Source organism: Myxocyprinus asiaticus, chromosome 12, assembly GCF_019703515.2.
Source record: "Myxocyprinus asiaticus isolate MX2 ecotype Aquarium Trade chromosome 12, UBuf_Myxa_2, whole genome shotgun sequence".
NCBI classification, from domain to species: domain Eukaryota; kingdom Metazoa; phylum Chordata; class Actinopteri; order Cypriniformes; family Catostomidae; genus Myxocyprinus; species Myxocyprinus asiaticus.
The window spans coordinates 51807334-51833089 of NC_059355.1; the positions used below are offsets into that span (position 1 = coordinate 51807334).

The following is a 25756-nucleotide window of genomic DNA, read 5'->3' on the forward strand; positions in this document are numbered from 1 at the left end:
ATGGGGTAACCTCCTCATGATCGCTATAATGTGGTTCGTTCTCGGTGGGGTGCGTGGTGAGTTGAGCGTGAGGCAACGTGCTCAACAAGCCACGTGATAAGATGCGCGGGTTGACGGTCTCAGATGCGGAGACAACTGGGATTCGTCCTCCACCACCCGGACTGAGGCGAATCACTACGCAACCACGAGGACTTAGAGCGCATTGGGAATTGGGCATTCCAAATTGGGAGAAAAAAAAAAAAGTACACTTCCGAGAGTCACGTGGCACCATGCGAGGGTTGGACGTGTGAACGGCGAGCTCTGCACACTTTGCTAGTTTTAAAACTTTTTGTTTCATAAACCGGTCAGATTCGATACACCCTGATACATAACTGTTCTATGAACACAATTAAAAGACATTAAAAGACATTAAAAGACACTTACGTGCTCAAGCGGACACCCCTGACAGGGCCGCAGACCAGGGACTCAAATTGGACGGTGCAGCGGGAGAGATTTAGCGTCAACTGTCGAGCATGTCGGCAATGCTGGCGAAGGTCGTTGCTGACTTGGAGGATCTTGCTATAATACGTCGATCGATCACTGCCATGGAGACGAATTTCACTGAGATGGTTACGAGAATGGCGGATGTTGAGAAACGGATTGACTATCTGGATTCATCGGAGAGGGAATTAGCTGCTAACCCACTAGCGACCAAAACGGACTTGCAACGCATTTGGGAAAAGTTGGAAGATTTAGAGAATCGTAGCCGGCAAAACAATGTCCAAATTGTTGGAATTCCTGAGAACGAAGAAGGTCGAGATATGGTGAAATTCCTAGACGAGCTCTTCCCGAGTCTGCTCGGCATAACAGGACATAAGCTGGAAATCAAGCGAGCTCACAGGGTCCCGGCTCAGAGATCCGCTGAGGGAGACAGGCCCCAATCAATTCTGGCCAAATTTCTGAGATCATCCGATAAAGATTGTGTGTTACGTGAGGTGAGGAGTAAAGGAAGGCTTTCTTGGAAGAACCACAGCATTTTCTTGTTCCCAGACTTTGCGAATTCGACAAGAGAGAAACATGATCGATTCAAGGAATGCAAGAAACTTTTACATCAACGGAAGGTCGCTTTTGCACTGATGTTCCAGGCCAAATTGAGAATAGATACTAAGGATGACCACAAAATATTTACATGCCCATAGCAAGCCATGTCCTACATAAAGTCAATGACGGAGTAAGTCATTTTGTGATACTGTTTATGCAGCCGAGTGGACCTGACTCACTGAACATTCTCTTGACTGTCCAAGGAAAGTGAGCGCATTGTTTATTTTTTTTTGTGCTGGTTTCGCCTAGCAGCTGGAGTTTGTTTTGTGGAGTAACACTCCTTCGGGACAGTTTGTGGATGAATCTGCACATTCTTTGTGCTTATGCCTCCTATTGGTTGGAGTTTGTTCTGTGGAATATTTCTTGCAAAACTTTAGAGTGATTAGGGCATTTTTTCCACTCATGTAACAGCCAAGTGGGCCTGACTCACTGAACATTCACTTGATGGATGGACTCAAGATGGCGCCGAGTATGGCTGCTGCGTTGCGAGCTCCGACACAACATAGCAATGTTTTGTTTGTTTTGTTCACAATTCTTATGTTTTTTGTCTTGGATGTTGTCTGCCTTATTGTCTACGACAGACAAACACTTTTGGACATTGGTTCAGCGATCTCACACCGAAAACCGGACGTCACATTCCTCAATGCCGACCCGCTGTTTACAAACACGCAAGCAGAGCCCTTTGTCTGGGCAGCACGGCCGCGGAAACGCAGGAGGAAAAGGGGAAACAGAGCCAGAGTTCTCATCAGAGTAAGACGCCGCGCAAATCGACCCCCGCTACCCACTATTCTACTGGCAAATGTTCAGTCTCTGGATAACAAGCTCTGCGAGCTGAAAGCGCGGATCTCTTTCCAACGAGAGACGAGAGACTGCTGCATTATCTGCCTAACAGAAACTTGGATGTCTGCGGAGATTCCAGACTCAGCCATTGAACCCGCGGGGTTCTCCGTGCACCGAGCGGACAGAGCGAAAGACCTCTCAGGTAAAACTAGAGGAGGTGGTGTATGTTTTATGATCAACAAATCCTGGTGTGATCAGAGGAACGTACATTCCATCAGGTCTTTCTGTTCTCCTGATCTAGAATTTCTTATGCTTCTGTGTCGACCATTCTGGCTACCGAGGGAATCCACAGCGGTCATTATCACTTCTGTGTACATCCCGCCACAAGCCGACACAGACCGGGCAATCAAGGAACTGTATGGGAGAATAAGTGAGCAGGAAACCGCGCACCCTGAGGCCGCGTTCATTGTGACCGGGGACTTTAATAAAGCCAGTTTAAAATCAGTCGCACCAAAATATCACCAGCACATTAGTTTCAACACACGAGGGGACCGGGTTTTGGATCATTGCTACTCTCCGTTCCGGGATGGCTACAAATCCCTCCCCCGCCCACCATTTGGCAAATCGGACCACTCTTCCATTCTGCTTCTGCCCGCTTACAGGCATCAAAACAGCAAAACGCCAGTACAGGCGCAAGATTGAAGGACAGTTTAACACCACCAACTCTAGAAGCGTGTGGCAGGGAATTAATATCATCACGGACTTTAAAGGGAATAAAAACTCTGCCATGAACACCGCTGCCTCTCTACCGGATGAGCTAAATACTTTTTATGCTCGTTTCGAGGGAAATAACACCGCCCTCGCGGAGAGAGCTCTCGCGGCTGAAGCTACAGAGGTTAGTTCACTCTCCGTCTCTGTAGCGGATGTAACCCGATCCTTCCGACGGGTGAATATCCGCAAAGCCGCTGGCCCAGATGGCATTCCGGGCCGCGTCATCAGAGCGTGCGCGAACCAGTTGGCTGGTGTTTTTACGGACATTTTCAACCTTTCCCTCTCTTTGTCTGTAGTCCCCACATGCTTTAAAACATCCACCATTGTGCCTGTACCAAAACAATCAAAAATAACTTGTTTAAATGACTGGCATCCTGTTGCTCTGACCCCCATCATCAGCAAATGTTTTGAGAGACTAATCAGAGATTACATCTGCTCTGTATTGCCACTCAATCTTGACCCGCTGCAGTTTGCTTACCGCAACAACCGCTCCACTGATGATGCCATTGCATCTACAATACACACTGCTCTCTCCCACCTGGAAAAAAAGAACACTTATGTGAGAATGCTGTTTGTAGACTACAGCTCAGCATTCAACACCATAGTGCCCTCCAAGCTAGATGAGAAACTCCGGGCTCTGGGCTTAAACAGCTCACTGTGCAGCTGGATCCTGGACTTCTTGTCAAGCAGACGCCAGGTGGTTAGAATGGGCAGCAACATCTCCTCATCACTGACCCTCAACACTGGAGCCCTGCAGGGCTGTGTTCTTAGCCCACTACTGTATTCCTTGTACACACATGACTGTGTGGCAACACATAGCTCCAATGCCATCATTAAGTTTGCTGATGACATGACGGTGGTAGGTCTGATCACTGACACCAGTGGAGAGAGTCAGCAGCTTCAAGTTCCTGGGTGTCCACATCACTGAGGAACTCACATGGTCCGTCCACACTGAATTCGTTGTGAAGAAGGCTCACCAGCGCCTCTTCTTCCTGAGACGGCTGAGGAAGTTTGGAATGAACCGCCACATCCTCACACGGTTCTACACCTGCACTGTGGAGAGCATCCTGACTGGCTGTATCTCCGCCTGGTACGGCAATAGCACCGCCCACAACCGCAAAGCACTGCAAAGGGTGGTGCGAACTGCCAGACACATCATCGGAGGTGAGCTTCCCTCCCTCCAGGAAATATATACAAGGTGGTGTGTGAAAAAAGCTCGGAGGATCATCAGAGACTCCAGCCACCCGAGCCATGGGCTGCTCTCACTGCTACCATCAGGTAGGCAGTATCGCAGCATCAGGACCCGCACCAGCCGACTCCATGATAGCTTCTTCCCCCAAGCAATCAGACTTCTGAACTCTTGATCTCCCACGATCAAAATACATCAGCACTGCACTTTATTACTCTTATATCTCACACCGGACTGTCATAAATTATATTATTATTATTATATTATGTTCTCTCTTAACAACTGACTATCATCCGACAGCCTGAATGTCAATACAGTACAATACTGTACATTCTATATATATATATATATACACACACACACACACACACACTTTTCTTTTTTTTTATATATATATTTTAATTTGTAATTTTTATTGAATAATGTGTATCTATATAGTAAAAAAAAAAAAAAACAGCGTATTGTATACTGTACAGTGTATGTTATTATTTGTATATTGTTGAGTGTAATTATGTGTATAACAGATGTTTAAATTGTGTTGTGGTAATTTGATGTTATTGTAAATTGGTATATGTCTCATCACTGTCACGACTGCTATATTGATCGGAACTGCACCCAAGAATTTCACACACCATTACACTTGTGTATATGGCTGTGTGACAATTAAAGTGATTTGATTTGATTTGATTTGGGACTGTCCGAGGAAACTGGGCACCTTTTTTGTTTCTTTTTGTTCTGGTTCCGCCTATTGGCTGGAGTTTGTTTTATAGATTATTTTCTGTTGTGTAATTCGGTCTCACAAAATTTGTATAGAAATCACCGGACTTGAGCAATCCGACGGCAAAGTTGTCGCAGGGACTCTCATAGGTGTTCATGGACCTTTGAGTTTAGAGGGATGGACGCCGTTTGGGGCTGTCGTGCGCCGGGTTAATGCGCACATCTTTCTTTTTTCTGTTTGTTTGGTTCTGGGGGTAGTTCGGGGTTTGACTGTTGCACTAATGTTGGAATGTGGTCTTTATAATTTTACACAATCTATTTTTTCTAATATGTCAAAATGTCAAATGTTAATATGAGTGGGTTATTTCTCTCCATGTGGATTGTGAATGGGTTGGGGCACCCCATAAAAAGAAGGAAGGTTATTTCTTTTATTAAACGTAAGAAATATGATATTGTGTTTCTTCAAGAAACACATCTTTCCCTGCAGAAAGCTGAAAAATTTGGGAAGATATGGGGTGGACATTTTTTCTTTAGTGCTGGCTAAAGTAAGAGCAGGGGAGTCATTACATTGATAAGTAAACATCCACAATTCAAATGTCAAACAGATTAATGATAAATTAGGAAGAGTCATTATTGTTTAAGCAGAAATTCAGGGGCAAAGGTTGATTTTGGCTAATAATTACGCACCTAACGCTGATGATCAGGGCTTTTTTATAGATCCTGAAGGGATGTTGCAAGCCGTTGGCACCCCTCAAGATATAATATTGGGAGGAGACTTTAATCTGCTGATGGACTCAGTCCTTGATCATAGTGAAGCAAAAGTGTGCAATCCCCCTAGAGCAACATTGACGCTTCACAGGATGTGTAAAAATCTTGGTCTTACAGATATTTGGAGACTTCTGAACCCATCTGGTAGGGACTATACATTTTTTTCATCAGTCCATAAAATTTACTCTAGGATAGATTTTTTATTTTTTTTTATATCCAAGTCCCTCATTTGATCTGTTGTTGATTGTTCAATTGGAAACATCTTGGTCTCAGATCATGCCCTTGTGAGTTTAGTGGTGTTGCCACATATGGAGAAAAAGAAATTATATAGTTGGCGCTTTAATGTATCCCTTTTGCAAAATCTTGAATTTCAACAAATGTTAAAGGCTGAAATCAATGTTTATATGGAGACTAACTGGTCCTCAGTATCTTCTGTGGGCGTGGTTTGTGAGGCACTTAAGGTGGTTCTCAGGGGTCGGATCATACAGTATGCCTCATTCATCCAAAAAATCCTAAGCACGGGAACTCGTGGAGTTGGAAGGGAATATTAAAAGTGCAGAGGAAGAGCTGAAGTGCTGAATGTCTCTGATGGCCTCAGAGAATTGACCCGATTGAAATACAGATATAATACTATTTTGTCGCGGAAGGTGGAGTTTTGGCTATTCAGGGCAAGACAGTCATACTTTGAGTCGGGGGACAAAGCAGGGAAGCTTTTGGCTAGATATATAAAACAGAGAGAGTCTTTTTCTACCATTCCCTCAGTGAAATCTGCTGGTGGTGAAATATTTATCTCAGCCATTGATATTAATAATGCCTTTAAAGAATTCTATCTTGATCTTTATAGTTCCACGTCTTTGCTACTGATGAAGATATTAGGAACATTGTGCAACCATTAGATCTTCCTAAACTGATGACTGAGCAAAAAAATTCTCTTGATTCTGAGATAACCTTGGGGGAGCTTGATGAGGTAATTAAGGTCTTGCCTACAGGCAAGGCTTCGGGGCCATATGGTTTTGCCGCTGAATTTTTTAGATCTTGAGCTACAGAACTGGCTCCACTTTTGTTAGAAGTTTATATGGAATCATTAAAGAATGGAAAGCTTCCGCCAACCATGACACAAGCCCGGATCAATCTGATTTTTAAAAAGGACAAAGATCCAAGCGAGTGTAAGAGTTATCGTCCAATTTCCCTGATCCAGCTAGACGTTAAAATTGTCAAATTTTGGTTAATCGATTAAGTTATGACATCTCTTATACGTATAGATCAGGTGGGGTTTATCCGGGGCCGCAGCTCTTCTGATAACATCAGGCGTTTCATCAATATCATGTGGTCAGTGTCAAATGATCAGACTCCGATCACTGCCATCTCACTTGACGCCGAAAAAACGTTTGATATGGTAGAAGGGGATTATCTTTTTAGGATTTTGGAAATGTACAGGTTCGGGAACACTTTAATTGTATGGATTAAGTTACTTAATAGACACCCGGTAGCAGCTGTACAAACAAATGGATTAATTTCAGATTATTTTACTCTGGATAGGGGCACCCAGCAAGATTGCCCTCTTTCCCCATTATTGTCCTGTCTTGCCCTGAAATCATTAGCAGCCGCAATAAGAAAGGAGGATGATTTTCCAGGGGTGGTGGCAGGAGGTGTGGCACATAAGCTTTTACATTACGCAGATGATATTTTATTATTCCTCTCCGACCCTACTAGATCTATGCCTTGCCTCCACAGAATTCTTAATTCCTTTTCTAAATTCGCAGGAGTGAATTGGTCTAAATCCGAAGCTTTGGCTCTGACAGCCTACTGCCCAGTAACAGCTTTTCAGCCGGGCACCTTCCAGTGGCCCAAACAGGGCATTTAAGTATTTGGGGATTTTATTCCCAGCAAATTTGTGTGATTTAGTTAGTTAATTTTGAACCTTTAATAAAAAGGTTCGAGCGATGTGGGCAGGTGGGCTTCATTACATTTATCAATGACTGGGAAGGTTAATGTTATTAAAATGAATTGTATTCCAAAATTTAACTACCTGTTACAGTCTCTCCCTGTAGATGTCCCCCTCTTTTATTTCAAGCAATTTGATAGCATAGCGAAGTCCTTTATTTGGAATGGTAAACGTCCCAGATTACATTTCAGTAAGCTGCATAGGCTGATTGACAAAGGTGGGCTAGGCCTACCCAAGATTTTGTTTTATTATTATGCATTCGGTCTCAGACATTTGACTCATTGGTCACTTCCACCTGAGAGAGCCCCTCCCTGGTTTGGTATTGAACAGGAAGTTCTTGCCCCTTTCGCCATTGCAAAGCCTTTCTATCAAACTAAATGGAGAAGTTAAGTTATACCCCGTTATTTTGCATTTGCACTCAGTATGGACAAAAGTGTCCAGAGTGTTTAATTGGGATATTTATTTAAATGTTGCCTCAAGCATAGGGCTGAACCCAAAATTATGTATTAATAAGTCCCCATTCTGGTCAGAGTGGATTGTGAGGGGGGTTAATACACTCGGTGAGCTATATGAGAGTAGAGTGTTGAGATCTTTTGAAAATATGGTTCAACATTTTGGGTTTCCTAGATCTCAGTTCTTTGGGTATTTACAGCTGCGCCACCTGCTCTGAACTATTTTTGGGAGTAGCATACACCCCCCTAAAGTGGCAGATATTCTGGAAGTGGTGATTACTGCTTTTGGAAAAGGTCATGAGGCAGTGTATTACTCTCTGCTAATTCAGGGTTTTAAGTTGATTCCGTATGTATAATTCTGTTGTTAAATCTATTCTTCTTGTTGTTGGAATCAATAAAAAAAAATTTATAACAAAAAAAAGAACTATACACTTCCAGAGTGAGGAAAAGGGCTGCTGAACAGTTGCATTCTGGCCGACGCTACAGAGCTCTGAGCATCAGAACCATCAGGCACAGGAACAGTTTTTACCCTCAGGCTATCCATCTCATGAACAGTTAAAACTGCCCCATTGAGCTATAATTAATGTGCAATACACAGCTTAATCTATTTATATTTATCCAACATACCATACTTCTTCTGCCATTACATTCCCTTGCTTCTGTATATAACAGATTTGTATTTGTATATTGTACGTAAGAGTGTGTGTGTGTGTGTGTTATATATATATATATATATATATATATATATAGTCTTACTGTGTATTTCTTTATATACTTTATTTTCTATCCACTTTTTATTTTTATTCTATTTTTTTATTATTATCTCTGTCTTGTTGCTGTATTGTTTGTGCACTGGAAGCTTCTGTCACCAAGACAAATTCCTTGTATGTGTACATGCACTATAGTCACTCCGGACCTCCTTTTATTTATTTACGGACATGACGTAAACACACACGGACAACTGACAGAAGTATGCAATTTCCCGCAAAATCCGTCCCGACAGCTCTAAAATATAAATAATTATTTTACAGTAGTGAATCGGGGAAAGGCAAATACATGGTTTGGAAGACGGATTGTTGGTGTACTTGCTCATTAATTAAATTGTTCATTTCTAAAAAAAATAAAAATAAAATAAAAAAAAATATTGTACATAGTGTAGTTTTAAAGGTGCTGCAAGTTATTTTTTCATGGGAATGTATGCAAAACATTTTCCCACTCCCTGAAAGATATTAATGAAAAAAGTGTCATGATACATACACACAGTGGTGTTCCTCCACAAACTGTCACATGAATGATCTTACATTGATTATGCTTAATAAATAGACAACATGCAAGTTTGCATTACAATAAACACTTGAAACGCAAATCACATGGTTGTGACACTAGATGAATCAGACTGACCCTTTGAAAAAATTACAGTATGTATTACAGTGAATGTGGATTTGATGATGGCAGCTGTAATTCTGTTCAGGAGACATGGAAAGAGCATCAGTGCTGATCACATCTGCTCAGAGCGGTTTTGCTTTCTACTAACAAGAATTTCCTGCCTCGGATAAAAAGTCCTAAAAATAATAAATCCTCCGCACACATCAGTTCATCAACGGGCAAAACAGCCTGTTTGCTACACAGTGAAAATCTACACAGAATGGGTCTGATGAGCATCATGTTCACATGAGGAATACAGCAGCAGTGTTGGTTTAAATAAAAGCTAAAGTATTTATTTATTATTAGATGACTAAATAGAAAAAAATAGAAGGCTGAAACTAAGAGCAGTTTATGAAGAATTATTATTTTGACTTTAAGGATTTAAAGATTTTGAAAGGAAATGAGCTATTGAGTTATTCTGTTCTCTGGTTTGATGAGCTTTCTCTCACTGGTAACATACACACATTACAGTCTTTGTGCTTTAATACAAACTAGAGGTGGCAGCAATTAGTCAATTAGTTCTGCCACTAGTTGACACAAGACTTCAGTTGCACTTGTTCTTTACATGACGACAGGAGGAGGAAAATTCCTGTCCACAAACTGCATTCCAGTGACCTGTAAATGCGCAGACACTCACACCTGCATCATCTCAGCTGCGCAGATTTTCGATGCACTCATTCTCTCTATAAACATGCGTTGAACTCGTGTGAAACCGTTAAGACTTCTGATTCTGCATGGCGTATGCAGAGTTATTTAATTGACTACATTAAATGAGAGTTCTCTGCAAGTGGAATTTTACGTAACAGTGAAACACTGGCAATCTGGTATTCAACCTCTACTTCACAACGCAGCACCTGAGCGACACATGAATCACTATGAAACATGAAAATATCTTTTATCAAATTGCCAATTAGGCCAACTTGGGAACATCTGCATCATCACTGTAATTAGTCGTGATATCATCAGGATTTTAACATGAATGTCCAAATGGACACAGACAAACGGCCGATATGTAAAAAATTGTGATGTCAGAGACAGTTCCCGTTGCGACTGTATTTGGACCTGTCAGCAGTTGGCAGAACATTGAGTATTGGCAGAAAGTGCTGCACCCGATCACCCCGATGACTCGCTCTTCAGTTTGCCAGTCCTGATTCCAATTAAATTCAGCACGCTTATGTGCGTCATCTGCAAATGAAGCTCAGACGCTGTGTGACTGTGACACAAAACCTTCTGAGAGGAAACGACTGATGCGAGACAGAGACCAGCCGTGTGTGTGTTTGTGTTGTCTGGGGAACAGAAACAATCGGCATGCTTGTTTGTAAAGTGCACGTGCAGAATGCAGATCTATAAATAGATGCGAGTTAAGCCACTGCAGCCTTTAATCTGAAACGGAGTGGCGAGATAAAAATAAACACGAGACGTGGATCGCGGAGTGAGATACGGAGCGGCACAGAGAAATAAAAGAGCATGACCTCTACATCACTGAAGTCCAGTGAACCTATAACTTCACTCTGACTACAACAAACATTTGTGTGTGTTTGTAGCTTCACTTAAAGGTGCTGTAAGAGATTTTTTTTTTCATTAAATTACATGCAAAAAATGCCTCCATTACTTGTCAGATATCTCTGAGATATACTGTATGTGATGAAATATCACATCTGTCTTTGTAACAGCCCTAGGCTTGGTAAATCACGGGGCAAAAGATGTCTGTCAGATCGTTTGTTTAGCCAATCAGAAGACTCTCTGCCTGTCAAATTATTCTGCACGTTCAATGGGCAGCCCGTATCTGCTCGTATAAGTGCCGGTGTAGTGTCTCTTGTGAAACACTCAGGGTCAGATGGCAAAATGCTCCCCCTCTCTAGTGTGTGTGTGTGTGTGTGTGTGTGTGTGTGTGTGTGTGTGAGTGAGCGCGTGTCTCTGGAGGGCGGAGGTTTGGAAAGAAGGGGCGTGGCTAATTCATCAGTTAGTCTGGTGGAAGCTCAAATGTGTAAAATAGCTTACTGGACATTTAACATCATACGACAAGCTGAAAGATCCCAAGCATCTCATTTTGATGACTAGAAGTTTGAAACAGAAGTGTCAGAGAGAGTCAAACTAAAACCACTGTGAGCAAAAACTAAATGTGATTCAACTCAGTGAATCACTCATACCGCTGTGTGTCCTGAACCTGTGAGCAGTTATTGCTGTTGAATCTTCATGAGATTACAATACGCAAGAGAGATTTCCGTTAAAAATTATAAACAGAGAAAAAGCTTGTCATACTCAAATAAATGAAAAAAAAAAAAAAAACAACTAACAAACTCTGGAGTGTTCAAAAGAAAACAGTGACACTGTGCCAGAAAATTATTTATTACCTGTTCATTAATTCTTTAGAGAGCTCAAGAAACACAAATATTTACTGTCACATTAATGACACTGACAGACACAATCACATTAAATGAAGCTGCTGTTATAACGGCCTTATGTGCTTCTACTGTAACAAACAGCATTCGACAAATCAACACAAACACACAAATGACTCATGATGAACTACACACTAATGTGTTTATTACAACACAACATAAACAAATGAAGAGTGATCATCTATTAGAATGTGATTCTTATTTGTTTTATCAGAAAGCTGATTAGACAGCGAGGTGAGATTAGCAGGTGATCTGCATTGTAGTAAAACTCATTAAATCATTAAATGAATCCTGGATTACTGACGCTCAGATCACAAAATGAAACTGACACACAAACAAAGACTATTGTTGACCATCTTTTAATTTAAAATGACTTTAAAGGTGCACTCAGTAAGTTTTTATGCATGTCGTCTTGGACTCACACTGACACTTACAGCGGTGTGGACGCAGCATCATTCAAACAGTTCAGTTTCCGATTTCATTGAAGAAATTCACTATTCAGTCAGCCATGATGAGTGAGTATCCAATAACAGGCCAGTTACTGAGATTAAACGAGAAGTATTCAACTGGTCATGTGATCATAACATGAGGGGACCCTCCATGTAGAATAAAACAGCTTTTATAAGGTTACTGAAATGACTGGAGTGCTCATGATTTTATACATGTTTCAAAATTACCGTTTAAATGTTGAAGAGTCAAACTTTTTAAATGAGGAAACAATTACTGAGTGCACCAAGTCTCTTCAACTGCAGACAGTCGCTGCATTTTCTGTACGCTGCATGTGTCCAGAAGCAAAAAAACAAAATCACAACAAATGGAAAGTTGAAGTCATTATACACACAGAGAATCGTACCTGAATGACTTTGACTCATAATGTTCAGCTGCGGTTCCGTCACAAATGTTGAAAAAACTTCAAGTGAACTTTCCTTCTCTCGACTAATGCACACAGCAGCTGTAAGAAACACAGATTCATCATCAAAATATAATCAACAAAATATCTAAAACATCTCTACAACTGAGCATTTCCTCTCCTTACAAAAGCAGAATATAACAGAGGACAGTGTGATCTCTGACACTCTTACAAACTGTAGAAACACACACACAACATACTGTATGTGAAGTCACTGGATATTATTGACAGGGAGATAAATATGCTATTAAACATCCACTAATATCTGAGCATGAAGTGTTGCGTACAAACAAAGACCTCTTTAAAAGGGTCATGACAGGAGGAATCACATTTTCCTTGATCTTTTGGCATGTAAGAGTTAATTGTACAATAAAAACACACTAAGTTTCAGAACTCAAAACTTCCTCTTCACTGCAAAAAGAGCATTTATTGAAACTAAGCTGCCAAAACAACTCGTTTTCTACTTCCTCCATATTGTGATGTCACACTGTGGTAGACATTTGCATCGGACCGCCTCCACAACAACACATCAACACCTACTTAGGGCTGCTTGATTATGGCAAAAAATCATAATCACGATTCTTTTGGTCAATATTGAGACATCATGCAACTTTTTAAAAAAACTTGTCTTTTTAACAGTGGATTTCCATGAACTTGAAATGTAAACTGCACTGGGAAGGGGAGGAGAATACTGTCATATGATCATTATTTTATGTTACGTATGGTAGTCAAATAAAGGAAAGCCTCCATCGCCATCATTTACAGCAGCAGTGCTCACACTTCTATAGAATGAGATCTACTTTTTCAACATGTTATTGCAGTAAGATCTACCATGTACAATAAAGACTATACATTATCACAATACCAAAATTTCAGTAGTCGGTAGTGAAATTTGACGATTCTCAATACCAGCTTCAAAACCATAACAAATAACACTAATATGATAATTATTCCATAATTATGGAATGTTCAAGTTCTTAAGTAATTATTCAAGACTAGTAAACAGTCAGTAACAATTTAACAATAAAAAACATAAATTAATAGAAACAGATTAAAAATAATAAACAAAAAATACAAATTAAGAAAATGCAGTGCTTTTTAACAGCTTTAAAAGTTTTAAAAGCAGTTTCAAATATTCAAGTAAACATTCAGAATAAAATGCAACATAAAACTACTGCTGGTCTTCACTCTATGATACTACTCAGTATTACAGATACTACTGTAAAATACTTTTTAAAAGCTACTAAATAGAGTTGTACGATTAATCGTTTAAAATAAATAAATAAATCGCGATCTCGATTCAGACACCCAATCAATCTCATTTCTAAATGACAATGATTCTGCAATGTATATTAATGTTGGTCAAATTTAAATGAGCAATTCACTTGAAGACTTAAACTTTAAATGGCATCTACAAAACACAGCGCATGAATAAACTAAAACATTTGACCAGAACAGTGCTTTACAAACTGCAGGGTACAGCCACGATTATCCAGGACTGTGACAGAATCTCTGCTCAATTCAATATTTTAATAGCCACCCATGCTACAAAAATACAGGCATTACCAAGATCTGACAAATTTCACTATGGGAGTACTGTTTGATCACAGCCGGCTGCTTTCCAATGCTCACATGTGTGTGTCTGCCCATGCACTTGTGTCTCGTGATGAATGCAGCGCTCCTGCACAAGACTCTGCGCAGTTTTTAATCAAAGTACCCCTCTTTAGGTGATATAAATGTAAACACAGCTGTTTACGAATTACCAGTGTAAACAGATGGGATTAAATCTGCACTGTCTTGATGAGATATTAAAGCAAACACAGCCATTAATGTATAAGCAGATGGGATAAATTCTTCAAAGTGTCAGATCTGTGTGATGTCTAAATGTATATAAGCTGCATGCTATCTGTTATAGGCATTCGTGCATTCTTACTGCATCAAATCAGTATTAATGTAGATCTCACACAGTAAAGAGTGTCAGATATTTAAGTAGTTTCATCTTGCATTATATTACATTTTTTATGTTTTATAATGTTTAATTACTGTTGCTGAAAAACTTAAAGCACTGTTTACTCTGTTCTCTATTTAATTACTGGCTCTTGAATAATTCCTTTAAAAGCTTGAAGCAATTTTTACAAGAGACACTAAAGGCCTCATTGTTTTAATTTAAATTGTTAATATATATATATATATATATATATATATATATATATATATATATATATATATTTTTTTTTTTTTTTTTTTTAAATGAGTAAAATTACAGTTTTATTGCATATTTGCCCAAAACTAAGTTGAAAAAACTGTTAATGAAGCTTTTTTCTGCTCGTTTTGCTTTTTATTTAGCATGTGAGAAACAGGCTAAATCGTTTCATTTATTTTTTATGCACTTTAACAGAATTATTATTATTTAATTATTTATTTTGCAATAATAACAAGGTGCTGTTTAGTTCGTAATGTATTCATTGCGCCCTCTTGTGAACAGTTGTGCTCAAAAGTTTGCATACCCTGGCAGAAATTGTGACATTTTGGCATTGATTTTGAAAATATGACTGATCATGCAAAAAAACTGTCTTTTATTTAAGGATAGTGATCATATGAAGCCATTTATCATCACATAGTTGTTTGGCTCCTTTTTAAATCATAATGATAACAGAAATCACCCAAATGGCCCTGATCAAAAGGTTACATACCCTTGAATGTTTGGCCTTGTTGCAGACACACAAGGTGACACACACAGATTTAAATGGCAATTAAAGGTTAATTTCCCACACCTGCGGCTTTTTAAATTGCAATTAGTGTCTGTGTATAAATAGTCAATGAGTTTGTTAGCGCTCACGTGGATGCACTGAGCAGGCTAGATACTGAGCCATGGGGAGCAGAAAAGAACTGTCAAAAGACCTGCGTAACAAGGTAATGGAACTTTATAAAGATGGAAAAGGACATAAAAAGATATCCAAAGCCTTGAAAATGCCAGTCAGTACTGTTCAATCACTTATTAAGAAGTGGAAAATTCAGGGATCTCTTGATACCAAGCCAAGGTCAGGTAGACCAAGAAAGATTTCAGCCACAACTGCCAGAAGAATTGTTCAGGATACAAAGAAAAACCCACAGGTAACCTCAGGAGAAATACAGTGTGGTTGTTTCAAGGAGCACAATACGACGATACTTGAACAAAAATGAGCTGCATGGTCGAGTTGCCAGAAAGAAGCCTTTACTGCGCCAGTGCCACAAAAAAGCCCGGTTACAATATGCCCGACAACACCTTGACACGCCTCACAGCTTCTGACACACTGTAATTTGGAGTGACGAGACCAAAATAGAGCTTTATGGTCACAACCATAAGCGCTATGTTTGGAGAGGGGTCAACAAGGCCTATAGTGAAAAGAATACCATCCTCACTGTGAAGCATGGTGGTGGCTCACTGATGTTTTGGGGGGTGTGAGCTCTAAAGGCACGGGGAATCTTGTGAAAATTGATGGCAAGATGAATGCAGCATGTTATCAGAAAATACTGGCAGACAATTTGCATTCTTCTGCACGAAAGCTGCGCATGGGACGCTCTTGGACTTTCCAGCATGACAATGACCCTAAACACAAGGCCAAGTTGACCCTCCAGTGGTTACAGCAGAAAAAGGTGAAGGTTCTGGAGTGGCCATCACAGTCTCCTGACCTTAATATCATCGAGCCACTCTGGGGAGATCTCAAACGTGCGGTTCATGCAAGACGACCAAAGACTTTGCATGACCTGGAGGCATTTTGCCAAGACGAATGGGCAGCTATACCACCTGCAAGAATTTGGGGCCTCATAGACAACTATTACAAAAGACTGCACGCTGTCATTGATGCTAAAGGGGGCAATACACAGTATTAAGAACTAAGGGTATGCAGACTTTTGAACAGGGGTCATTTCATTTTTTTCTTTGTTGCCATGTTTTGTTTTATGATTGTGCCATTCTGTTATAACCTACAGTTGAATATGAATCCCATAAGAAATAAAAGAAATGTGTTTTGCCTGCTCACTCATGTTTTCTTTAAAAATGGTACATATATTACCAATTCTCCAAGGGTATGCAAACTTTTGAGCACAACTGTATTTCTTATTCACAACTTTATTGCATTTTTGCATAAATTAAACTAAGAACATTTTGTCAGGACTTCTAGTACAATACGTTACTTTGTTTAGTACCTTTATGCCCAGGTTTTGTAAATCACACAAAAATTGTGATTCTCAATTTATCCAGAATCGTGCAGCTCTACTACTAAAGTTATTCAGTGAAAAGCAGCGAGTGTTTTCTCGTTCTGGTTGTTTGATGATTATAATGACACACTAGACAGCAGCAGGTCAATTAACTTACATTTATACTTACATGTCTGACATTTTAATACAAATACGCTTTTTTCTCTGTTGTTTACGTTCACTTTAGACATCACTCTCTGTGTTTACATGAATACCTCACCAAGACGGGCATTTTGGCAGAATTTTGAAATGTATTTGAACGTTCAGGTGCATGCGAGCATATTCAACACAAATGGGACCTATGTAAGGTGCATTTTAATTACCACAGAAGCACATCAAGTCTCAACTATCACCAAAATGCAGATTCAAAATTTTTTGGTCTGCAAGCGTGGAGTTCAAAGAGGTGTTTAATGCTGGCGTCGACGCTCTGATGCAAATCATGAACGTATCTTCACGATTGCTGTAGGAAAAGCAGATACCCAGTCTACTGGCAGATTAATATTGTGGAGGATGAGAGTTTAAGATTTATTGCCCATTGCAATGAATATGCAACCTATGTGGGCACTAGTTCTTTCAATAAGTCAAACTCCCACTTAGGCTTTGGGAAGCGTTTAATGTTTCTTTAATGGCTGCTATTTTACAGCATTTCTATCTTTATAGTGTGGAAGGCTTTGCTTGGAAAATGTTAATAAACCATCATATTGTTACATATTGTTTTGCTTTCTTTCCAAAAATGGAAAAGGACATTTTGAAAATCTGCGATTTATCGTGATGAACTGCAAAAAATTATTTGATTAATCGCGATTAAAAATTTGAATCTACTGACAGCACTAATTATAAGTGAACCTCAAAGAACAAATTAAAATAATAAAAAAAGGCATTTCATGACCCCTTTAATAAAAGCCTTCCCACAGTATTCGAATGTATTGAAATGCGATTTAAATATCTGAAAATGTGAATACATTTACAATTTCAAGGAACTTTTCTGGCGTGCCTGATAATCACAATACATTTTCACAGATGAGAAGCACACACATCTCTGAAGCTCTAACACAGGTGCTCCTCTGAAATAACTGACAATTCTGCTCTAAACTTAATGTTTGCACATACATTAAATACAAGTAATTGGCATAAACGATGCACCGCTTTCTTGCGCTTTCATTTTATTATACTTTTTTCGCTTTATTTTAATAAAATAACACACTAATCATGCAGTAACAAACTAACGTCATGACTTAAGTATGTAGACATTAATTCAGAGACTCTCCTCAAAATCCAAACAGAATTGGTCAAAAGACATGCATATTAGGGGTTAATGGTTATGGTACCTGTTAATACATATATTAATCCTACCCGGAAATAAATGAGGCACAGCGGAAGTGTGTGTGTGTGAGAGATAGTGAAGTCAAAAGGTTATGTTTTTCTTATTTTCTTTATCTGTCAAAATGATGGACAGTACGGGTGTAACGGTACACTCATCTCAAGATTCGGTTCATAATACTGAGCTCACGGTCCATTCAGTTTATAATTCTTTAAACTAAGCCTGAATCAAGTTGGAATTTGCTTGTGATATGAATTTGTGAAAAATCCTAACTTAACTGATCTTAATTTAAGACTTAAAGGGATAGTTCACCCAAAAATGAAAATTCTCTAATGATTTACTCACCTTTAAGCAATCCCAGATGTGTATGACTTTTCTTCTTCAGCAGAAGCAAAAATAAAATTTTTATAAGCAGATTTCACTCCTGTTTGTCCATATAATGCAAGTAAACAGGTGCCATCAGGCTGCTGGCTATTTGACAGTCCAAAAATCATATTTTGGCAGCATAAAAGTAATCCACAGGACTCAATTATTGTCTTCTAAACCTAATTGATACGTTTGTGTAAAAAATAAATCGAATATTAAAAGTTTGAAATTTGTAAAAATCTCTTCCTGCCAGAAGTCGATGCATCACGTTAGTGTCACATGACGTTAGTGCAGTGCTGCGTTCACGTGAGAAGTTGGAAGTAGGAATGAAGGTCACGCGGGAATTACTGTAGTTCATTTCAAACAGCAATCCAACGAGTCTTTCTGCAGATTCTGTCTGACACTGCTTTAATAAATAATTTAGCAGGGGTCTGGGTATCTCAACGAGTATTGACGCTGACTATCACCCCTGAAGTCGTGAGTTGTGTGTGGATCGTGGAGAGTAGCATGAGTCTCCACATGCTGTGAGTCTCCGCGGTGTCATGCACAACGAGTCACGTGATAAGATGCGCGGATTGACGGTCTCAGAAGCGGAGGCAACTGAGACTTGTCCTCCGCCACCCGGATTGAGGCGAGTAACCGCACCACCACGAGGACCTACTAAGTAGTGGGAATTGGGCATTCCAAATTGGGAGAAAAGGGGATTAAAAAATAAATAAAATAAAGAATGATGAAGTGGTGACACATCCCGACTCACCGCCTCTCTCTCTGATTACCTGTCATGTGGAGCTCGCCAAAATAACAAAAGTACCGTGTAAGCATGAATAGAGTAATAAGAATAGAATAGCAGAGTGATTTAGGAAGAGGTTTATGGAGTAACTTTACCATGTGAAAGTGTGTGATTGTGTATTTATCCCATTGAGGCTTGCTGTAGAATGTGTAGTTTTCAATGAGTAAAGAAATTACGTTCAATAAAAACAGATAGTTGTGGGTCTCAGGGAAAGTCGGTCATGTATCTGTGCTAATCTCACTTGATGGGCTGGATCAAGGAGGGTATATTCTGCCAGCAGGGAGGGTCATTTACCCATGTGGGCATTATGTTCACTCTGAGGCTTCCATTGTCCCCAAGAAACAGCATCCCACATTACATTAACTATAAGAATAATAAGCAAAAGTATGCATGTGTTAAAATGTAAAGACAGTTACTGCATAATCAATAACAGAACACAAAACAATTATTGAACATGATTTTTTTCCCTTGTCATTGCTTTAGATGTTTTTTTTTAGATTTTTTTATTCTAGGAGTACTTTCTTCTTTCCAAAACGCCAATATATTTGTGAGCTGATGTCGCTTTACATCTGCATTTCATCATGAAGCTCGATCATTGAAACATGAAGTTTGTGTTTCATCAAACCTCCTCGAGCTCATTCACAAAACTGAGCAACACGCCCATCTGCACATCATTGGCCATCAGTGATTTCACCACAACAATCACATTAAACTAGTCAAAGCTGGTTACATCCGAAGAATGGTTTCATTTCAGAGAAGGGTTTGAAACATTTGGTGACGGTAAATGTCTTGAATCATGAACGGAAGCTTCCGTTACCGCGCGGCAACAGTTTCACATCATGTTTAAAGAAAAAACAAACACAATCGCCGCCGCTGTTTTCATTCGCACTTCGGTCATATTCGGAGTATTTCAGTCGGCATGTAAAAGTGATGCTTCGCTGTTTGCTCATAAACTCACCGTATATCAGCGGATGAGGAATCAAAGACAGTCGTGAAACGAGAGCTGACAGATTCCGCCATACTGGATCTTTGATTCGGGAATCACGTGCGGCGGGACTGAAGAGGAAACACACGCACCATCACGTCATTCCTGATCATCATTCAGGGGGATGCGGGTGTAACGGGCTTTAAAATATGTAGCTAACAATTTAGTTTAATTAATATCTAACCATAAGGTGCTGAGTACAATAATTTTCTGAATAAAGGTTTTAAATTCGATAAAGGGCCAACACTGTCAACAAACACTGTCTGTATTCATATTTGCAGGTTTCAGTAATTGTTTCTTTCTTTTTTGTGCTGTATCAAAGAAAAGATGAATATAATTTGAATTTCTTTTCATCATTGATGTATCTGTAAAATGACATGACTGTGTCAGCTGGCTATCCAAAATAAAATACACAAACTTATTTAGTGTCAAGTTGTTCCTCATGTGTTTTTCCCTCAGTGGATCTTTTCTTCAAGAATCATAATGCTGCTCTTTTCCATACAAAACACTTCATATTGATTCACAATTATGAATGACATACGAATCACGTACTGAACGTGACACATTTTCAATTTGAAATGGTGAATTTTGCCAAATGGTTAATAGTTTACACCCTTGGAAATTACTGTCGATCGGTAACCGGTCGGTAATGACTAAAAACGTTTCAGTCATAAAAATGAGCGCAAATATTGCAAGTTTAGTTATATACTGACATCTCATATGACAAACACTCTTAACCTGACCTGCTCGCTGATGAGCGGCATTGGAATAATCCACAATGTTAAACTTGAGTCCCTTCATCGATTTGATCTCATATGACATTGACGAGCGGTGTCAGACTACTGAGCACCATAAAAATTAAACTTTTTAAAACTATTATGTTATTCTAGCAACAACTTAATGACAATTACACAGCGGTGCATAATGGACTGCAGCAGAACAGCAACAAGGATATCAATTATTACAGGGGGAAATTTGGCCATATATGATTATTGGGGGGGACTTGTCCCCCTTAATGTATATTGTGGTTATGACCCTGTTTCAGTGTAATTGTAATCTTGATTACAATTATTTGTACCATCACAAATTGATCATTGATTGGATGTTTCATGAAGTGTGTGGTGCTGCAGCTTCACAAATCTACAGAAAATAAAATGACACTATTTGAAGAACAAGTGTAAAACTGTTATAACAGAAAACACCAGAGAGAAATTAAATAAGAAAGATTACAGACTTTATTCTGTTTTTCAACAGACTGTGTGAATATTGTAGTAGATAAAAAGCACTCTCGTGACCTTTTTCTTTTTTTCTTTTCTTTTTTTTTAATGAATTTTATTTTTCACATAAATTATGTTGTTCCATTAATATTGAATATATATATATATATATACTGAAACTTGATACACTTTGGGACCATAAAAAAGCTAATTTTCCTTAAGGTGTGCCTTTAGCCCCATTGTACCCTATTAATTTAAGGGACGATCACATTCAGACAAGCAAACATTAGGAGTAATTGGCAGTGCGTGTAATGCCAGTGTGTGCCAGTCAGCTTCTTCAAGTGCATTTGCACATTTAAGGTCACACTTTTTTATATACCTTCATTGGATCTCACATTTGGCCTCATCTTTATTCAGCTGGAATAGGACATTGCTGTGTTTAATTTGGTTTATAGTATATTCAACATCTCAGAACAATGTTTATAAGAGCTTTTTTTATGACACTTTTGTACTTGTATTAGAGAGAAGAGTCTGAAGTGTGTTTTATTCTCTCAACAATCAGTCTTTAATGTTGATGCAAAAGTATAATTTACTACAAGCTCTCTCTCAGACACACAGCGGATATTACAGTCAGATTCACAATCACTGATGAATTTCTCAAAGGTGGCATGTGATGTTTGATATCTCTCAAATGGGCTACAGCACCTTCATATACAGTCATGTAAATTATATCTAGGATCAAATCAGATAAATGTCATGAAGACACTTGAAAGGGAAAGACTAATGCTTGTAGTAAATTATACTTTTTGATTGAAGGCCTTTTGCAAGGTTGCTATTTTTCACTAATGATTGTAAATGTTAAATCCTATTTTAGTGGCTAATATGTGTAACATTTAAGTTGTCTCTTAATTGTCGTGTTTATTTCGTGTTTATTTTTATCCTCGGAGCTCTACTTCTTTAGTTTTGCAGTCCAGTCTTGCAAGAAACCACAGACACAGAATTTGTTCACATGAACCAATTGGTTTTCTACTACATAACCTCTTTTTATGGAAAAACCTGAATATGACAACAGAGACACATTAGTTAAACTCTCATAATGGCATTTTTCCAGTAAACTGAGTGCGTGTGCCCGAGCAGAAAATTAAAATGCTGTTAAAGGGATAGTTCACCCAAAAATGAAAATTCTCTCATTATTTACTCACCCTCATGATATTCCAGATGTGTTTGACTTTCTTTCTTCAGCAGAACACATTTGAAGAAAAATATAAAAATATCTCAGCTCAGTAGGTCCTTAAAATGCAAGTGGATGGTGATCTAACTTTTGAAGCTCCAAAAATCACAGATAGTTAGCATAAATGTCATCCATACGACTCCAGCGGTTAAATTAATGTCTTAAAATTAATGGTATGAAAAGATCAGTGTTTAACCTCCTGAGACCCCCGCATGACTGCTGTGTGCATTTTACATTTCCCTTTTGATTTTTAACTAGTAGCCCCTAATAAACAAGCAAAAAAAAAAAAAAAAAAAAAAACTAACCCTTGTTTTTCATCAAATAGTTTATTATGTGTCCAGGAGTGTTGATTATTCATGTTTTTGAGACGTTACAGACATTACATCATAAATTATCATAATTAATTCAGATTCAAAGTAATGTCCAGCATCATCCAATCACTGTCAACCATGTTAAAATAAAATGATACATTATAAATTCTGAATCTATGTACTGATTATCATTGTCACATGTCTGTCAAACATGTTGAGTGATCCAAACATCATCTGCAGCCTGAAACTGAACTTTTGATCAGATTTTAGGAGTGAATGCACTTAACTGTATAGAGAGATATAGGATGCTCCCTTGCTCCCTATTTAGTGAATGACTTAACCTCCAGTGTGCTGTCTGTCTGCACTGGTCTCAGAACAGTTTGAAATGCACCTTATTTTCATCCTAACTCCATATAAAGCCTCTGAAAGACACATTTTCCAGCTTTTGCATTAAAACATTTATTCTCAGTGTGTTAATGTACAGTAAATATATAACAATGCATTTATTAATGTTAACAGAACCGTATTGTACAGTGATAACAAAATAAAATATAACAAAATGTATAATAAAATGAAGCGAAATGACCCACAGATATGTTAATGTTGAAATTATTCAAAATAACTAACATGTTTTTTCAACTTTTGAGGGAACGCGGTGCTAATTTCCACATATGTGGACATCATGTTTATCAGCGCACTGACATGTATGAACAGATGTTTTAAAGCGGCATATCAAACGAAACTAGAGACTCTACTCTTTACAACCAAACAGGTTTAAATCAAAAAACTTAATGAGGTTTCTTACCAGAGGCACTTTAGTTGGAGCTACACCCGTAGGAGTTCCGCTTCACAGAAATCAACGTCACACTGTTGTGTCACGTGACGCGGTGCACCAGAAGTTTAACCCTTAAATGACAGTGTAAAGTCTTGCGAACAGTATTCAGCTGGTTTTAATTCATTTAAATTATGCGCTGCATATAGCAAAGTCAAAATACAACATCCACACATGTGGACATGGGGTCGCACATGGTTAAGTACTTTTTAACTATAAACCATCGCTTCCGGTAAGCTTCACGAGAGCGCTGAGATCACGCGGTCTCTCATGTAACGTATTCGCATTGGTATGTTACGGACATAATCTCACATTCTCCTCTCGGTTGAGACATCCAGGATAAGCACACAAATGCACCATTGTGAGTAAACAAACAGATACTGTAAATACAGATCTAACCCAAAACCAACAAAGCTTCTGTACAGCGTTCCTCCTACTCAGTTGTAAACAGCGCTGCTCTTCCATGTGTGTCGCACGTGATTCAGTTCTCGTGTGAACATACCAACACAATTACATCACACATGCATACTGCTGCTGACCGTAAGTGGTGATTTATAGTTAAAAAGTACTAGATAGATACATAAATGCTATCGTGTTACTTTAGAGGACATTAATTTAACCGCTGGAGTCAGTTATGGATGATGTTTATGTTGACTATCTGTGATTTTTGGAGCATCAAATGTCGGATCATCATTCACTTGCATTTTTAGGACCTACTGAGCTTAGATATTTATCTATTTTACTTCAAATGTATTCTGGTGAAGAAAGAAAGTCATACACATCTGGATATCATGTGGGTGAATAAATAATGAGAGAATTTTCATTTTTGGGTGAACTATCCCCTTTAACTCATGAAGGACGTTCAGTGCTCAGTATGTTCCACTGTGTTTCATTTTCACTTGTCAGTACACTACCTTTTTATGGAAGACAAATGAAACAATGCACTATTTCCATTTGTATTATTTGATTCTAGATCTTAGACACCCATATTAAGCATGAGTCTGGATTTATATGCTTTGCACTGAGCAAATATCACACTTCAGCTCAAACCAACAACCAAATGCTTTCATTTCAACTATATTGTGTGCAGCATCTAATGGCTTTAATCCTGAGGGATTCATTCATTCATATTGATTGAATTTATTTAATTTCTTATGAACATTTTACAGAGTTTAGTGTATATACAGTATTAACAGCTTAGTTTGCAGATCTTCAATAAAGGATTTGTCAGATTGGTGTGAATTTTACATCTGATGTTGTTTTGGTCATGTGATGTTTAGCAGAGACTGATCAGACCTTCACTCGGATAATAGCTTTATAAATATATATTTCCAAAATTAAGTGAAATGATCTCAATACAAATGACAATAGACGAAATACAAAAAAGTATCTGAATTACTCATTTTTATAATGTAATAATATGATGTACTGTAAATGTTTATCCTTCATTACATGTCTTATGATGCTCTCTTTGAAAATGCCTCCCAAATATACACACTGTGTTAAATGATCTGTACGCTGTCATGTGATGTTTATGAGAATCACCCACAGATCATCATGCATCTCAGTTCAGCATAACACACAATGTAGTTGGGATCGTAGTTTCCATAGTAACAGGATTTCCACTTCTCTATTTGAAGCTCAGAGCATAAGTTACGTAAATTGTCTCGAAGTTCTAATTTAATACCTGTAAGTGAGAGGCGTTTCATATTCATGTAATTTACTGGGCTGCTTTTTACATTTTTCATGAAAAGAACATTTTGTTTAATGTGTCTGAGCAGTATTTTCTTATATATAAAACAAGTTTTCTAACTCTGTCATTGTGCATTAAGAAGTATTGTGTATGATATAATATTGACATGGTAATTGATATTAGAAATTAATTGTAAATGAAACTTCACCATATTATATTACTGATCACATTCTACTGCTAGAGATAAATAATGATAGTCTATTGGATACAGATTTAAAATACTTACAAAAAGGTCACAGATTCTGTGCAGCTTTACAGAAAATGATGCTGTA

General features: G+C 38.5%; 1 protein-coding gene across 7 annotated transcripts in view; it reads right to left on the reverse strand.

The window, feature by feature from the left end:
- LOC127449268 (histone deacetylase 4-like) overlaps nucleotides 1-20211 on the reverse strand; it is a 47141-nt gene extending 26930 nt beyond the window's left edge. For all 7 annotated transcript variants that reach the window (XR_007898699.1, XM_051712593.1, XM_051712590.1 and 4 more), the window contains exons 1-2: nucleotides 20114-20211; nucleotides 12383-12481 (exon numbers count right to left, since the gene is read on the reverse strand). Coding sequence is in view for 6 of the 7 variants with exons in the window: in XM_051712593.1 (XP_051568553.1) it covers nucleotides 12383-12401 (19 nt within the window). In the remaining variant the exon portion in view is untranslated. The remainder of the gene's footprint in view (nucleotides 1-12382; nucleotides 12482-20113) is intronic.
- Nucleotides 20212-25756: the final 5545 nt, after the last annotated feature.